The sequence below is a fragment of the Cinclus cinclus genome, chromosome 2 (genome assembly GCF_963662255.1).
Source record: "Cinclus cinclus chromosome 2, bCinCin1.1, whole genome shotgun sequence".
Taxonomy (NCBI): domain Eukaryota; kingdom Metazoa; phylum Chordata; class Aves; order Passeriformes; family Cinclidae; genus Cinclus; species Cinclus cinclus.
Genome location: NC_085047.1, coordinates 49901302 through 49919302, shown reverse-complemented (window position 1 = coordinate 49919302; position 18001 = coordinate 49901302). Strand labels below are relative to the sequence as shown.

The window sequence follows — 18001 nt, the reverse complement described above, 5'->3', positions numbered from 1 at the left end:
CTAGAATGTAGGATTGAAATACTTCCTCAATTTTCTTTGCAAAAGCACAAATTATTAGTATTGTATATATTATTAATATTCTCACTGTTAGTGAAACTACATTCTATGGGTAGTTTATCTTAGTTTTTCACAGTGACATTGCATGTGAGTAATTTTTCTTATAATGCAACCAAATCGACTCAGTGTATGTGGAATGCTTAGAAAACTAATAAGTTTAGCAACAACAGTAGCTTTTTTATTACTTAATCTATTCTCTGATGTGCACTCCTGTTTGTTCAGTGGTTTGAAGTTTCAGCTCATATCCTGATAGAGACTAATCTTTTATGAAGACTTATTCTTGTTTCCATACTTAGTGTGTTGAAGATTATTTCTGTTTTGTTAATCTATTGTATTTCCTGGTATAATATATATATAAATGTATGTACTGTAAGTAATATTACATTTATTAATGTAGGGATTTTAGTTTTATTATGAAGGAAGTCCATTTTCTTGACATTTAAATACAGGAAGATGGATTATTGTGAACAAGTGTATTCTCAGTTCCAGAGTGTGGATGGGTACAAGAGTGCAAGGTCTGTGCTGTACAACACAGAGCAATCATGTAACCTTTCCTATGTTGTTTTGAGATGACACCAAGGCTTTTGAGATTTGACTGTTAGCAGGTAATCATGATAATGGTCTCTTCTTCAGAGAGCAAATAATACCCTGATGACCTTACTGACGCACTTGGGGAGGAAGGTGAATATGATCAGCTGGTTCAGTACTTGCATAAAAAGCTAATTAAACTTTTTAATCCTACCTTTGAGGCATGTATTGGAGAGGTCAAAAATACCACGGGTTTTGAAGAGAGGAGTTTGGCTTATGGTCTGTTACAATTGTCTGTGCTGTAGTTATTAAAATGTGAAACATGTTTTTGCCAGGGCAGAATATAAACTTTGATTCTTTATTAGAAGTTTCTAAACATTTGCCTCAGAGGTACTTTGGCCAAGGTTTTATTTGGGGCATGTTAGGTGTATTCACCTTCTCTTTCATGGAAAGGTTTGCAGCTCAGGAGACTCAATTGATTATTACCTTGGTTTTACTTATTTTTAATTGCTCGCCCATGATTGTATGTGGCCAGTTACTTTTCATGGCTTAGAGCCTCATAGGTTTCAGGTAACTTTATAAAGTTTGTAGCTGGTGGCCATCAGTCTTGTTCCATGCTGTGTTCATCACCATTGTTCTTGATTTTTGTCCTTTTGCTGCTTTTTTGTTTCCCCTGCTGATATTATTCCTGTGTTCTTTGCAGTCTGCAATTGAGTTGAGTTTGGGTTTATGTGAGTTTTTTGTTTATAGTTATTTAATGTTTGTGTTCTGCTTTGGATTTGTTTGTTTGGTTTTTTCCCGGGAGACAGTTTCCAGGTTCTACACATATTTGTAGCTGTCATCTTGTTCCACTTCTACATTTCCTTCATTCTTCCTCTCTGCATTGCCTTGTCTAGTTGCTTTATAGTGGTTTCAAGCTTTATTAAAAAAATCGTGAATTTAAAAAAAAAGTTTTTTGAGCATGACCTACAGAACAGATTAAAACAGACCTGAACTGTCTCACATGGTACTCGCCTGTCAGAAAGCTGACACACGAACAAATGTGTTCCCAAGACAAGAATTGAATGTGTTTGCAATGTGGTGATGTTTAGATCCTAGACAGTATCCATCAGTGTATGCTTATCTAGCTTCTCAGATCCTTGATTTGTTGTGGGAATACTGCATAGTGTTCGGGAAACACTTATTTGGTATGATCTGATGGGCTGTTTGTTGCAAGTCTTGCTTGTTAAAGTAATCAATGGAGTAGTTACATACACGTGAGAATTCATTGTATTTGCTGAAAAGTAATTTCTGAATGAGGATGGGGATGTGAAAAGCAGATGATGCCATAGCTGTGTCTGGCACCAGTAAGGGACAGTATTACTTGTCACAGGTTGATGCTGATTGACTCTGCTGAATAGTCACCCAAGCCTTGCATAACTTAAGACAATAGTTTTCTTTATAGCTGTTTCGTATGACAAATACACTTTTCTTTCTGAATCCCAGTTCTTCCTTTCAGCTTTGTATAATTATTATCTCCCAAACTGATAGGGAAGAATGGACTAGATCTGACTATGTGGACATTCATTCTACTCCTATAGAGCAGCTGTATTTTTCTAGGCTGTCTTGAGTGTATGTGCTAGACCCTTTTTAAAAAGTAATTGTATCTACAATGCTACTGCTGTGCTGTAATTTTGACTTGGAAATTAGCTAGAAAATATTTTGCCTGATAACTGGGAACTTTTGAATCGTAACAGAGCTAACATCAGGTTGTATGCACAGAATAGTTATTCAGCCAATATACATACGTATTTCACTAAAAAAAACATTTATACTAATGGATGTTGTGTCTCCTGACAGAGAGCTTTCTAAACTCTGTTCTTATCCTCTTCTCTCCATAGATACGATTCTGTTAACTTTATTTTATATATGTATGTGTGTGTATATACATATATATATATATATATATATATATATATACACACACACATATGTATATATGAAATGATTTGTGTTAAAGATTGGTCATTGCTGCTGATAAGGATGTCTGTCCACAACTCTTGAGTTGAACATGTTGAACCCCAATAAGAAAGACAACCTTCTGGCTTGTTAGTTTTTGCAAGAGTTTATTCTGTTTCTTGTAACATCAAAGTAATGCTTCAATTGAGATAAATACAGAAGTTTAGTAATTTTATGGGGAATCATTCTTCTCTAACTATAGCTAGTTATAACCAGTGGTGCCAGTAAGATTTTTCATAACATGGTCAGTTGATGTTATCACTCTAGACTGTCAGGCCTTTTCCTTAATGAAAATAAAGGGTTAGAGGGCCTTTGAAACCCATTATAGCATTTGTGGAACTATTAATGAAACACTCAGTTTTAAATCAGCATCTGTCCTGTGGCCTGGAAGTAATATGATACGTCAGGCATAACAAATAGCTATCCTGAAAAACTCAACAGTCTGAGAACACAGGAAACAAAAACTGGGAGAGAGAGAGAGTCAGGTCATCTCCTACGGGGTCATCTCCAGGTCTTGGAAGACTTTGACATGTGGTGGTGGCAAGTACTGTGTGCTAGCTGTATTGACCACATGTGCAAAAACATGAGCACAGGCAAATTTAGAGTTTTGGAGTATGAAGGTTGAAAATTGTTGTATTGGAGCAAAAGTCAGTATGTATGAGAAGAAAAGCATCTTAAATTATGTGTTCTCCTGTTGCCTATGTATATAGATTCAAACAAATTAGTTCAGGGAAGTAATACTAATTTCTTTTTGCTTTAATGGTGAGAATCATAGCTGCTTGGGGAGCTGTCAATGACATATCTTTGTGGTTGTCCATACATAGTGTTTTGTAAACCATAATTAAGATGCAAGCTAGAACACATGTTGCCCCAGATTCACAGAAGCCAACCTTACTCACTGCTTTGACACAGAGCAGATGGCTTGTTATAATGTAGTTGTTGATGCAGTAAGAACTGAGAGCTGTGACTGGTGTTTCCTGTAATCACTACTGATTAAAAGACTGCATTGCCTTCAAGAAGGCATCGCTGTTCTCTCCTTGTGGTAAGAATATAGTGTGATCCTAGGCAGAGAGGATACTTATGCCTAGAAGATGCCTGAATATCAATTGCATCTTAAATTTGTGCTGTTTGTATGAAGATAGATTTTTCTGAAGGGCTAGAATGAAGCATTTTTATGTAATTTGATGCTTTTTGTGTAGACTTTGGGCATGTAAGACATATGAAGATAGAAAAAAGATCTAAAAACCTTTTCTTATAAATTATTTTTTCCCATCTTCACTAAAATACGTTTTTCTTTGAAGAAAACTCTTGTGTGAATGAAAAATGTTAGGGTGCCTTCCCATACAGATACACTGTGGTGGCAAGTACTTCACAAAGCCATGGGGTAGTCATAAAGGGATACTGCATCAGAAACTAGATCATCCAAGGAAGTTGAGTGGTAAGTTAACAGCTGGCAAATTGTATGTTTCTGCCTCTATAGAAGTCTTAACAATTCTGGAAAAGGAGGAGACCTAAATGAAAGAGCAGCTTTAACTCTTCTAGTCATTAATACGCAGTCTGGATGTGCTAGTGCTCTTCATGATGGAAACAGGATAAGAATTACTCTTAGACTGACTTACTCTTAGCTGGTTGGAGCAACACAAGCTCAGGACTGACTTCAGAAAGAAAGGTGGATAAGCTGTGCCTTTTAGTGTTCAGCAGTGAATGCAGAGCACAGTAAATAACTGCATCAGACCTTATTTATGAAGTCATTCCATTAACTTCATTCAGTTGATTTCAACAAACTTAGCTTGGGAATGCATTAGTGTCATAATGTTTAAACAGAAGAAAAACATGTAAACTTTCTATAAACATGGCTTAAATTTTTGTTGAATGATAAGGGTAACTCATTGAGGAAGGAAAAAAAGCAAAGTGTGTTCATTATTCTATTCTGAGAAGTACAGGCAGAGGTCAAAGTCAAGCTGTTTGCTTTTGAAGAGTTGTAGTTTGAATAAATAGGCATCAGCATCAGAATCCTTGATTTTTAACACGTAATTCTGTATTTTCTCTGGGCTATTTTAGGAGGAAAACTATTAGAAAAGGTTTTGTTCTCATTCATATCTGAGTTGCTTGGTCTTTCTAGAGTAAATGAGTTCTCTGGTCGTTGAAACATGCATTTTGATTAAAATGTGAACTATATTTTGCATCAGAGACAAAAATATATGATGCCCTGTCTCTTGCCTTTAATTATCACAGATCAGTGATTTATGTAGTGCTTCAGAATGGCAAAACTTTGGCTGATTGCCATGATACACAGTAAGCCCAGAGAAGCTAGGGATTGGTAGCTATTAAGAAAAATTTAATTTAATGGTATGCCCACCCAAGTGATCTGAAATACATCTCTAAGTAAAGGTGCAACTCTTTGCCTCTTTCATGTTTTAAAAGATTTTAAAGATTTTTTTCTATCTTTTTTTGACACACACTCTCAAGGCCTGAAGTGTTTCATACTTTGATGCTAACCAGGTTAAAGGACCTCTCAACAGAGTCCCAATATGACTCTGAAGTGAGAAGCTGCAAATTTGACCTCCTATTGCTGGTATTTCTACTGGGATGTACATCCTGAAAAATCCTAGGGAAGTTTATTTTTTTTTTATTCATGCAGTGTACTTATTAATAGCTCGGAGTTTATATGAGGGGACTTCCATAGAACTGTGTCACTCTTTATGGAATTACTTGTCTTTATGGAGTGACATTTTTTTCCTAAGAGTTTTTCAAGCTGTGTTTACTTTAAATGGCAAATAGTATTTTTTTAGCTATAATCTCCTACTTAGTCACAGTGTGATGTTTTCTGTACTGCAGAGTAAACTGTATTAAATAACATTTAATGCAACAGTTATTGCAAGAGAAAAGAGAAGATAAAATTGGATTTGGAAGGTTGGGTTGTTTCTGTTCTCTTGCATTATTTTTCTTCTGCTCCAAATCACTTTGTACTTGGTTGTCATTGTCCCTTATTGGGGCCTGAAGAGGAGCACATTTTAAATACAGGCTTTGTGTTGGAGATCAGTTTGTTTCTGAGGAAAAGTATAATCTCATGCTGTAATCTTCATGAGTAAGATCTCATGAATCTTAATGCTCTCATATGTAAGGAGTAGACCATTCATTTCCAGGACAGCAGGGTGACTTTTTGTGGGTTTGTATGGGTTTTTTTGTATGTTTGTTTTATGTTGGGGGGACTACTTCTTTTTAAATAAATGCTTTTTCCCTCCCTTATTTAAAGATTTCCGAAGAGATCTTCTGAATTGGCTAGTCACTTGTGTCTTTTTATGAAAATGTTCATGTACCTGAATGTACACACTGAAGTGATCCTTACTTGGTGTTCCTGCCTCATGGTTGAAAGTGGAAGCAAAGGGAGGAACAGCTGGACTCCTGCAGTAAAGTCTAGCTCAGGAATGCAGAGAGCCCAATGCATCTTTATTATGTTTAGGAACTTAATATGAAAAATCATGTTTTAAAACTTCATTTAAAAACAAACAAAAACAATTAAAAAACACCCCAAACTTTTCTCCAGAAAATTAGGATGTGGAACTAGATGATATCCATGGATACATGCTGCTTGCAACTATGATTATTTTGATTGTTCCAGTAAATAGCAGCTCCCTTGAAATGTCCTTCTTTTTTCATGTATTTTTAATGTTTTCTTTGTGTTCACTTCTTTTTTTCCCCAAAGATCTTCAGTTTTGTTCAGATTGAAGCTGATGTATATTTTCATCCAGGCTGTAACTGGAAGACTACTTTGACTTTTGCCTATGGTCTGACCTCTGCGGGTTATAAAATTGTAATACCTTCAAATCTAGGTAGTCTTCTAGATACATGGCTAAATCAAATTGAGCCCTACAAAGTTGGTTAAAGGTAAGAAAAAATAATTGACTGGGGATTATGAAGGGATAGAGAATATCTGTCTGACACTTGCACTTGGAAAAAGTAGCTGTGTATGGAACTGGTTCTCCTTTCTTAGCAGCACTGGTAGTGTTGACTTTCAAATTAGAGGTGTTAAGCATTGCACAGCATCAGTGTTCACAGTCTTGGTGGTCTTGCATCAGTCTTTTAAAAGGTGTCTGTTCTAAATATTTAAAAATAATACATAAATATTCTCTCTACAGAATACATTAGAACAATTATTGAGTTATATCAGAATTAAATCCAAATTTAAGTGACTAGAGTTATCATTAATAATATTTGTGGAGTGGACTTCTAAGATTCAAATATCAGCTTAATAGGAGAGGATGAAAACAAGGTGTTGGGCTTATCCAGGGGCAGCTCTTGAGAAGAGATGGCAGAATGGTAACACAGATGGTACACGCTGATTTCACTTTTAAATTCTGGAGTCAAACACTGGGATGTGTGTCATTAAAAGATATTTTTAGGGAGACAGAGATTGAAAATATAGAAACAGACACCTTCTTCTTCTCTCTCTCTCCTACTCACACTCTTTCCCACTTCAGAAAGAAACCCTGGAATGCTCTTTGCTATTATTATATGTAAGTTCTGTAGAAGGCATAAAAATGCCTGTGTTGGATCTTCAGCAGTAAATCCATGCACTGCATGGAAATGTCACAGCAGGATGGCCTGGTTCCTGTTTCAGGGGTCCTTCTTGAGAACAGGAGCTGTAAACCACTGTGGTTACCAAACCACCCAACTGGCCATGCTGACCAAAGCTAACTGGTTCAGCCTGGAAGCACAAACTTCCCTCATGGACATTGACATTTGATGCAATTTCACTGTTGTTTCCACTGGTGTGTTTGGAATTGACTGGCTCAGTGTGGTATACTGATTGCTGAAATGGTCTCTACCAAAATTTCATGTTAATCTGAGTATATCAATTGCTCTGTTTTGTGTTTTAGTCACTATCCCTCAGTGAAAGTAGACTTATTCCAACACTGAGTTGAAAGAATGAACTTTGAAAACACCAGACTTGAATGCCACATGTCTTACTTTCTGCATTTTTTACCACCTATTTATATTAAGTCTCCTGGTCTTCTTCTGACTTGTGTTAAAGACAAGTTAAAGGTCTTCAGTGTCTTGTAATTTGCACATTAGGATCACAATGGACTAAGACAATTATAACATGTGCAAGGTGAAACTACCCTGACTATGGCTAATGAGTAATTGGAGTTGGTCTTTGAGTCTTCTTAGTCAGAGTGAATTGTTCTGGGGAGCAGCAGAAGACAGTTTATGACTCAAGTATGTACTTGGGATGCAGTAGCCAAAATTCCGCTTGAGCTGAGAAGACCAGGTACTTGATCATTTGTCTTGTTACAGGTAAAGTAGTGCCTTAGTTTTCTTGTGCTGGTGAGAGACAAATTAGTCTGTGGTAGAGTCTTATTTCATTAAATCGTGAAAAAATCTTTTGCTAATAGAACCAATATGTTATAAGAAAAAGTTATTCTTCTGGTATTAATGTCTTGTTAAAATTTATTTTCAGTGAAAATTCTTAGTTCTTAATTAGCACCAGCAGATGTGTTTGTTTTTACCTTGTGTGATATAGTGTATTGTGTTTACCTCATCCCTCTCCACAAAACCCCAAAAAACCAAACCAACCCAGAATTGTTTCAGAAATGCAAATCAGGAAGTCAATTCAGAAATGCAAGTCAGGACAGTAAAGGAAACAGTATGTGAACTTGACTGAAATCCATTGTATTTTGCTGGTTCTTTATCACAATGGCTCTATTAGTTTATTTTTAAGAACAGTGTTTCCTAGATATTTCTTCTGAAAACATACCCCTGGAACTCTTTGGAAGATATTGCCATTGTTCCTGTGTTAGTTGAACTGTAGTTGTGAGGAAATGGATGAAGTGTGACCAAGCACTAGGATTTTAAGTTCAAGAATGTCATGGTTTCCATAGAAACAGCTAGTTCTATCATAACTGCTGAGTTAAATGCCTGTAGGATTTTGCTGCTTTTTTTCCCTTTAAATAAAATTTGTTTATGCTCTTTTTTGGTTTTCTCTTTCTTTTCACTTCAAGTTTCTGAAATTTGCTAACTAAATTTTTAGCTGTGCAAAGCTAAATTTTACACTTTCATTCCTTGTTTGAGAAAGCAGTTGCACATAAAGCCATATTTGTTTCACTTTGTAGTAATTTAAAGTAAATCTGAAGTGGAACTGCTGTGAGGTTCACCTTAGCCTTGAATAGAGTGATGCAGGGTCCTGTCACATTTACCTGGTGTCATGTTGGGACTGCCCTGCTTTCACAAGTGGTATGGCCTTGAACGAGTGCCACAGGTGTCAATGAAACTTCAGAGCTTTGTTCATTCACATGGACAATTTATGTTTCTTCTTATTTTCCATGTCAATCTTTTTTTTCATGATAGGTACTGCAGATCTACTGCAGATCTACAGGTACTGCAAAATCTACTACTGCTGTAGAGGTAGAGCAATGCTAAATACAGGGGTTCTGCGTGTTGCCAAGAATACATTTGAGGTGTTCAATTGAGGAAGTGTGGTTAAAATACCTGTACTTCCTATTAAGTGTCTGGTGAAAATAGGTGTCTAGAAGTATGATTCATGAGAATTGTAATTTTATTTGTTTTACCAAGTGACTCTGGAAGAAGAGTTCAGGGTAAAGGATCTCTTCTCTCTCATTAAGAATGCTTGCATGATTGAGCTACAAATTTATACTTTTGCTCTCCTACTTTCTTACCTTGGGCACCTCAGTCCCTCTACCAGCTAGTTGCTTGGCTGAGAAAGAGCTAATGTTATTATTCTAGATGTGTCTCAAATTCCCAGAAAGTTCTGGAAGTCTTCAGAAGGCTGCTTGGAGAAATTGCTTCCTTTCATTGACCATGAGCTGATACAGTTAAAATCAAAGGGAAGAATAAACAAAGCGGGAGTATATGTAAAGGCTTTGGATTTCAAGGAGGCAGATGCTGATTAAACTAAATGTACTAGGTTAGTAATAAGGAATGTATCTGAGGAATTTGCATGCTTGGTGTTTCTTCAGGTTGAAGAAATTAAGTTATAAAATAACTGGATGCTAGATGAGTGAAAAGATGTGAAGAGAGACTTTGAACTTGAGACGAATAACCATCTTGGGAAGGATGCTAAGAATGAGGAGAGAAGAAATAATGGAATAAAATTAATTATTTCTATTTATCCAAATTAGATCATAACAGATTCATCAGCCAGTTTTCTCTGGAAGGAGAGTGATTTCCACATGAGGGAAATGCGGAAGAGGTGTAATCTTCCTGGACTTCAGTGAGTAGTTGATGTTGTGTAGGAAGGGATCAGTAGGGGAAGGCAGGGTGTGATTGAGTGTGTGACTTAGGTGGAGAAGATAGTAAGGTACAGTGTTCAGGATGTAAGTGTCAGTCTGTCAGTTGGGCTTAGTGGAATTCCTTAAAGATAATTTTGGTACCAGCTGTCTTCGTATTGTTTTCGTTTATGCCACTGGGACAAGGAAAATCAGTATGCTGATAAGATTTGTTGATGATGAATAGTGTAGAAGATGATTGTGGTGTTGTATGGAGATGGAATTATCTCAAAGACTGAATTAATAGGAACAGAATTAATTGAATTAAAATAAAAATATCCTGTGCATTGTGGGTGGTTAAAAGCTGTATTTTGAAATGCAAGCTTGAAGGTTTAGGACATAGAAACAACTGGGCTAGAGAAGAGCATTGTGACATTACTTCATTACAAATGTAAGACAGTTGTGATGTTTTTAATTGAAAATGGAGAGGCTTTTGCAGTCTATTTAAGGAGGTTTTAGTATCACTTTGTAAATTCCTGAAATACTGTGTATCATTCTAATTACACATACTTAAGAAAGTTTAAACAAAACTAATTCAGATATGGATTAAAGTGGATTGTGGAATTGTTCACTTTGGAAAGGACCTTGAGCAATTTTCTAGCCCAAGCTCCTGCTGGAAGCAGGGTCACCACTGAATTCAAACCAGATTGCTTGGGGCTTTTTTGCTTGGACCTTGAAGATCCACAAGGCCAGAGCTTCCAGAGCATCTCTGAGTGACCACTGTTTTGAGATCCTCAGGGTGAAAACTTTTTACCTGATCACAGTTCAGAGTCTCTTGTTTCCATTTATGACCACTGTCTGTTGGCTTTCTGTCTTGGATCTCAGTAAAGAGGTCCTTTGGTAATTTAGCCTTGGGAAGGCTGCTAATAGGCTCCCTCCAGGCCTACCAAGCCCAGTTGCCTTAATCTCTCTTGATGTGTTTCAGAATTCTGAAGACAGTGTCCCACCTAGAGCCAGCCTTTTAATGAAGAAAAGCTTTGCTTGTTAATTTTAGCTAAGTGTGTCCTTGTATGCAGATGTAGAAGAAAGCCATCAATACCCCAAGGTTTTTTTTTTTTTGGCTAGAGCATGATGTGCATGTAGCATCAGTGAGTGTAAAGTATTAAAGAATAAATTTATACTGGGAATGAGAAGGAAACACTCAGTGTAACAGCTCAGGTTCTACAACAGCCTTCCAGGACATGTAGAAACTTAAGTTCTTCATTATATTCAGGTGGATGCATTTCAGCAGTGACCTGGTGTCCAGAACCTGCAGGTCCCTGCTGACTTGGCTTGTGTGATGCTGCTGTGATGCTTAGACTGTTATCTGGGCTTGGTTCAACCTCGTATGTAAGTCTGGTGGAATTCAGTCACTAAAGTGAGGCTGGGAGGTTTTTCTTTGGCCTAGAGCCATTAGGAAACCTTAATGTGTCTTTAGAGAGCTAACTTATTTCTTACAATAATGAACTTGAACAAAAAATAAGTGTATTGTTGAGGAAAAAATTGTTTTTGTATGTATTTCAATCTTAAAACAGCTAAGGAAAAGCAGTTAGTTTAAACTGGGGGCTGCATATGATGTAGTGATATGACACTTTTCCTTTTCTGCATTTTAATTATAAATTGGGGAGCAATCTTAAGATGCTACTGGAGCATAAAATTGATAACCAGTTAGCTTTTTTGACTGAATAGAAGTCACTTAAACATTAAGAAATGAGATTTCCAACCTACACAATGTTTACTGATGTTAGAGTGACTTTCCATTTATTTAACATTAGCTGTGAAATTAGATGCACTGTGCACTAAGACATTTTGTAGATGTGCCTTAAAGAATGAACAAACTTTGTAGATGCCTAGAATAAAAAATAAACAACTTACTCTATATCAGCATATATGCGACCCAAATTTATCTTCCAAAAATTGTGGTCACAGTTGTTACTATAATCTTTTAATAAGTATAATTTTATTTTTGGGTGGTTTTCTTTATGGTGGTGGGGTTCGTTGTTGTGAAATACAATCTACACTGAAAAATTTTATTGTGTATGCAGGGCAGCTGATGGGGTAGTTACTGGAGCTGTCATTATTAGATTGGGATGGGAGGGAGAGGGTGAGGTTTGCATGCTTGAGATCACAAACAGAATGTGCTATTACATAACTGTGCAGAGGGGATGTAGTCTGCAAATTGTATTTAATCCTTTTTTCTGATATTTTGGCTGCCCTTGACTGCTTTCTGCAGTAATGTTGCAGTTGGTACTACAATGCAGAAGTGTGAGGATATGATCCCTCTCACTTTGTTGTTGCAAAAGTCTTTTGGACCATGAAACTCCCTTTGGTACCCTGAAAAAAAAGAAAACCATAATAAGGACAGTGTTGTAACATCCCCAGTTGAAGAGCAAACTTGTCAGGGCCATGAGAATTGCAAGCCTTTTGCGACCAAGACACTTGACAAGAATAGGTGGAGGGGCTTTAAGCATACAAGAAATACAGATGCAATCTCCTTGGCAGCTTTTAATGTAGGAAATAGGATACAGGATAGCTAAGATTACTAAGAATTCTTTCTTAAGTTGAAAAATAAAAATTTGATGTTTTTAATATCAAAATTCCTCTACCCCTAACTAAGACTGTTTTCTTCACTTTGAGTAATTGTATATACACATATGCTCTTATCTTTTCTCTTTCTTCTTTTAATTCTGAGGTTTCTGAAATTTTGCAAAGAAATATTTTTTTCAGATCCCCTATAGTTTGTTTGCAAGATTAAGTAGTGCAGCAGTTACAAGTTGTTAAATTTACCAATATTCTTGAGAGAAATAAGATTGGACTCTAAATTTAGATGCAAATTTTGGAATTATTTTCTTCAAACCCTTTGGAGTAGTGTGATATGCAACTCAAGACTAAGATTCCTTCAAGCCAAGATTAAGAAACATAAATATATATACAGAGAGACATGGAAACTAAATGCGTTGGTGGCATGCTGTACTATAAATAAGAAAATACTTGAACCTTTCATTAGAACAGCTATTTCTTTGCTCTTGATGTAACATCTGCTTGACTGACTTAAAAATTAATTTTGGGCTTCTGCTGATAATGTGATGATTATTTTTTAAATGAAAATACATATCCTGCATTTTATACATACTTTGTAATATACCCATACCCTGTAAAATTATCTTATCTCTATGTGCCTTTTGTATTTTATAATAAGGCTATAAGAAATGCTCTTCAGTAACAAGAACCTTATCCATCTTAGGGAGGTAGGGAGAAAGAAGGATCTAACATTTTTAACACTTTCTTCCCCCTCCTCCCCCCCACCCCCCCATTTTGCTTATATTGATTTTATGGTGTACAGTAACTGCAGAGGTATGACTTAATCAAATTTTCCAGGAAGCCAAGTTAGTTTGTTTTATTTCTTTAGTGATATTTGTCTCCTTTCTGTAATCACTTTAGTCTTTCTGGTGATCTCAAAACTCAGTAGTGAGAATAAAAAGAAATGTGTCTCCCTAATGTTATTAAGAAGAATAACGTCATTTCTGTTAATGTGGTGCCACAACCATACTTGTAAGTGCTGAGCGGGGCTAATCTTAATCTTTTGGGGTTATTTTTTTAGTTATTTCCTTGTAGGATCCAAACCAGGTTAGCTGTAGGGAGTGGATGGTTTGGTGTTAAGTCTACTGCCGAGGAAACAGGTAACCCCCACCACAACTGAACTACACACAGACTAAGCAAAATAAATCCTTAGATAAGCAATACAAATTCAGAGTTTGGGAACTGCTTAGCCACAGGGAGCAATCCAAGGGGAGTGTCTCATGAGCCCATTAGAGTGTAGGAAATGGATATGGGGAATTGAGTGAGAGGAAAGAGGGCTGTTGGTGAAGAAGCTAAGGTAGGTTAGGCACTGGTGCTGAAAATGTGCAATTGGCTTGTTTGTTCTTTTAAAGAGGCAGCCCATTCCAAGCACACGTAACACATCATGATGTGGTCTGAACTTCCTAAATTTTTGGCATTATGTTGGTATTGTAAGGAGGTGCATTAATGCTTTAAAATAATTTAAAATAATGACGTATGGAAAGAGTGGAATCAAATGCAGTACACCCCACTTCTAAAAGCTGATGAAAAGAACTTTCTATGTGCATATTTTTAGAGTGTCATCTGAATGTGTACTTAGTAACTGATGTGGTGCTGTTTTGAAAACTGTTGGTTAAACAGGAGAAATTAAAAAGTATTAGAGAAACTGTGTGTCTATGACCCTCATATAAAGGAGTTGAGACTCTCCTAGTTGAGAGTAGGGGAGGCAGCTCAGAGAGAGCTTGTTATTAAATTCATTATGAAACAACTGTCAGATCAATTTTGGTGTTTTCTGATTCTTTAATGACAAAGAGAAGTGTGAAGATGTCTTGCTGCTAGAATTCATTGATGACATGAAGTTTGGAAAGTGCTTGTAATATAGAGAGGAAGAACAACTTTGGGAGATTTCTTAGGTCCAGTGCCCAGACCTGGGAGAAATCTGAAACATCTTTGTGATGCAGAATACTTCTTTACACCAAGCCTTCTTTCTCTCTGAGGGATGGAGTAATAGGAGTGGAATGAAATTTGGAGCCATGTGCTTTAGGGTGATAGAGCCAAGATAAAAGCTTGGAGGCTGAATAATTGAAAGGATCAAAGTAGAAGAGGGTACAAAGAAACTGAGAAAACAGCATGGTGCAAGTTGGGAAGAAGGTATATATGCTCTTGGGACACAGTCACAGATGTTTCCAGTAGACAGAGGAAATTACTGGTGGTGTTATACAAGCATGGTGAGACATCATGTAGTATGCTTCAAAAACTGTCATTTGTTTGAGGAGAAAATAAAAGAAATTGTGCAGAGACAGGCTCCTAGGATGAAAGGAAGAATAGGTGTCTCACTAGAGAAAGCTTGAAGAGTTAATCTAGGGTAGTCCAGCTAAAGAAACTGGATATGTGAGTGTTGTCTATACATACACAGGTGGAGACAGTAAAGGGGGGCAAAATACTGAAACTGAAGGACAGTATAAGCAAAACAACACCTGAACATAGTCCAACCTTTTGAAGCTTCAGTGTAGTTTCATCACAGTAGTCAGGTTTTTGGAGTAAACAGGAACAGTAGAACTTGATCTGCTTTTTCTGCTACATACCGGTGAAATTTGAATATAATTCCTTAATCATTGTGGATGTTTCAAAGGAAACAAAACTTTGTTGTGTATAGCCAAACATATACTGAATTTTATGAAGAATTGTCTTTGACTAAACGGCATTCCCTCAGTTTCTCTCAAGTTTTTTTGTGCTTACCTGGTATGAAGTGATGCTCCTGCGGTGGCTGTGGTGCCTTCTCAGAGACCGCTACCACTTGGCTTCTTTCCTGGACTAATGGGAGGGCTTGTATTTTCCAAGGGGTGTTAGTAGGAGGACAGGGAGGAGAATTTAGCCTTTTATGCTCACTCTTTTTACACTTGCTACACTTTGAAACAGACACTGAATTGCTATTAGGAGGGGTCATTGCCTTCACTGACCTTGAAGTGTGCTGGATGATAGAGATTGTAATTTGGATACCTCCATTAGATGCTTAAAGATAAGTAGGGTGAATCCAAGCCAAAGCATTCAAGAGGGAATAGATGATCTGTCTGAAGAGCTTCTGAAATAAGTGGAGAGGAGAGTAGGCAGCTGAGGCAGGGCTGTTCAGTGAATATGATGCACTGAGATTTTTTCAAGAAGTCTAGAAAACTTGGACATTGCTGCAAATTTTTAACTTGTTATTTGATGTGGAAAACAAAGAATTCTTTGTTGGAACTTACCTGAAGTGAGAGCCGCAGCTTGAGTGTGAGACTTGGAAAAAAGTATCCAAGCAGTTAGTCTGCTAAAGTCTCACTGAAACTTGATGAGATGTAGGCCTGTGGGTCAAAGTACAACAGTAGCTAGACTCCTCCTGGTCATGGGCATTGCTAAGTGCTAGCTTCCCAAATGTATTTTGTGACCTTGCTAACAGTCACTGGAGGAGCCAAAATTTAATCTTTTTTTTCATTGTAAATAATGTCATTGTGACCTCTTTATATGTGTTACGTTAATGCTATATGGAAAAGAAATTCTATTCAGTAATTTGCAAATAGAGGAAAGGTATGGCTTAACTTGCCAGTGGTTATATGGAGGAAATTAATGAAAGAAAAATTATGGTGTGAGGTTACTATGGTGTTGCATGTGGGTGTCACTTGGCTTGTGGTGGAAAACAGTTGTGGGACAAAGTTTTGGATTAGGAAGGCTGGCAGAGGGATTCAGGAAGGCAGCTTTCTGGCAGCTGGGAGCAAGGAAGGATGCTGTCTGACTCCCTGGTGTTTTGTAGGAGGTGCATTGGCTGAGATGGGGAGGGAGCATTCTAAGGCTTTGTTTAGGCTCGCAGGATATTCAGGTGCAGATTTTGGTATTTTAATTCTTTCTCTTTAAGTTAATTTTTTAAGCTATATTTTCCCTCTTCATTCAGGAGCTATGTTGCTTATTCATTGTTGCTAGAGTATTCTACATTATTGAAAGCTATTTTTTTACTGGCACAGTTCATTCCATCACTAACAGAATGTTCTGGTGTTTATAATCAAAAATACCAGCTGTTAGAATTTAATCTTCCTAGATTATGTGTATGCGAACAACATTTTATTGACCTCTTTGAACCTCTTTTTAACATATGTTAACATGTTAAACTGTTTTCTCAAATTATTTGGATCAGTCTTTCAAAACCAACAACAGTTTTTAGTGACTGTAAAAAATAAATTAAGTTATCTCTGTAAGCTTTCCTAATACCGATGGTTTGGATTTTTTTTACCAGATAAATTTGCGCCTCATCTTGGTAAGCGGGAAAACAAAAGAGTTCCTGTTTTCACCGAATGACTCTGCTGCAGATATTGCAAAACATGTGTATGACAACTGGCCAATGGGTGAGTAGCAGTGTGGCTTTGGCTATTTAACTGCTGGGCACGGAGCTTCCCTATATACTCAGACTAAAGTGTCAGTAAACTGATCTCTTGTTCACCATCCAAATTAAGTATGTTTATTCAATGTCTGGACAAAGATTTATATAGAAATACAGGTGTCCTGCCTACAGTTCCTTCAGTTGAGCAGATTTTTAGGTGTCAGGACTATTTCCTACTTTATTTCTACAATTTGCTTCCCTGAATTGAAGTACTTTCCCCCCCCATCTTTAGACACTTTTCTTTATCGATCGTGTTAGAGGATCTAATAAGTGTGAGGAAATGTTGGAGATATAAAACCTCTTATGTGAGGACAGCTGAAATAAAACTTGGGAAGTCACAGGAATGCATTAGTGAAATTGAGTCTGAGGTACTTCTTCCTTACTGCCTTATCTTGGAAAGGATCTGTAATACTGATATTTTTCCAGGAAAAAACAAATATAAAAGCCCATTTTAAGAGACATTAGAAGACTGGATGTTGTTTGTGTAAATATACTTGGTGTCATACAGGAATACTGGCTTTGGAAAATGAACTTGAGAACTTAAGATGTGTATTCACATATGTGAATAGGTCCCCAAAACAAAGTGCTTCTGTTCTCCCCGACTATGATTGCATGGGAAAATAGCCAAAACACAGACATGGCATTACATACGATGAAAGAAAATGCTTCTTTTGGTACAGGACTTCATTTGGGTTACTGTTTTGATGTTAAAAAGACTACTATTTAGACAAACTAAAACATTGCACTATCTGTTTCTGTGGTGCCTTTGTAAAAGACATATGATGTATGATAGTTTATGCCAAAACATTAATGGTGATAATTGGTATTTTAGGCCTTAAACTGGTCTTTGAGGTCAGGAAAAAAAATCAGGTTGCTGTTTGGTTTGCTGGGATGCAGTATTATGTGTTTAGTAAAATATGTAACAAAGGAGGAGGTTTTAAGTCCTCTTAAGTATTAGATACAGATGTAAAGTGCTTTAAAAAAGTGCTGTGCATATTTTAATGTGTGCCTATAACATAGTTGTCATAACCAAATGTTCTTTGTGTATATTTATCTGAATTGGTAGAGGCAGAACTGGATTTTTTTTCATTACTCAAGTTTATGCCTGTGAACATGTGATGTCATATTCACAGTCTTGTGAAGAGCCTGAAAGTTGCAGATACTGAGTTTAGAGTTGGGAAGAAACCCA

The 18001-nt window shown here is 36.8% G+C and overlaps 1 protein-coding gene across 1 annotated transcript in view; it reads left to right on the top strand.

The window, feature by feature from the left end:
- Positions 1-18001, top strand: part of UBL3 (ubiquitin like 3) — a 54249-nt gene that overhangs the window by 29070 nt on the left and 7178 nt on the right. The window contains exon 2 of the mRNA XM_062514690.1: positions 16669-16777. Coding sequence (XP_062370674.1) covers positions 16669-16777 — 109 coding nt within the window. The remainder of the gene's footprint in view (positions 1-16668; positions 16778-18001) is intronic.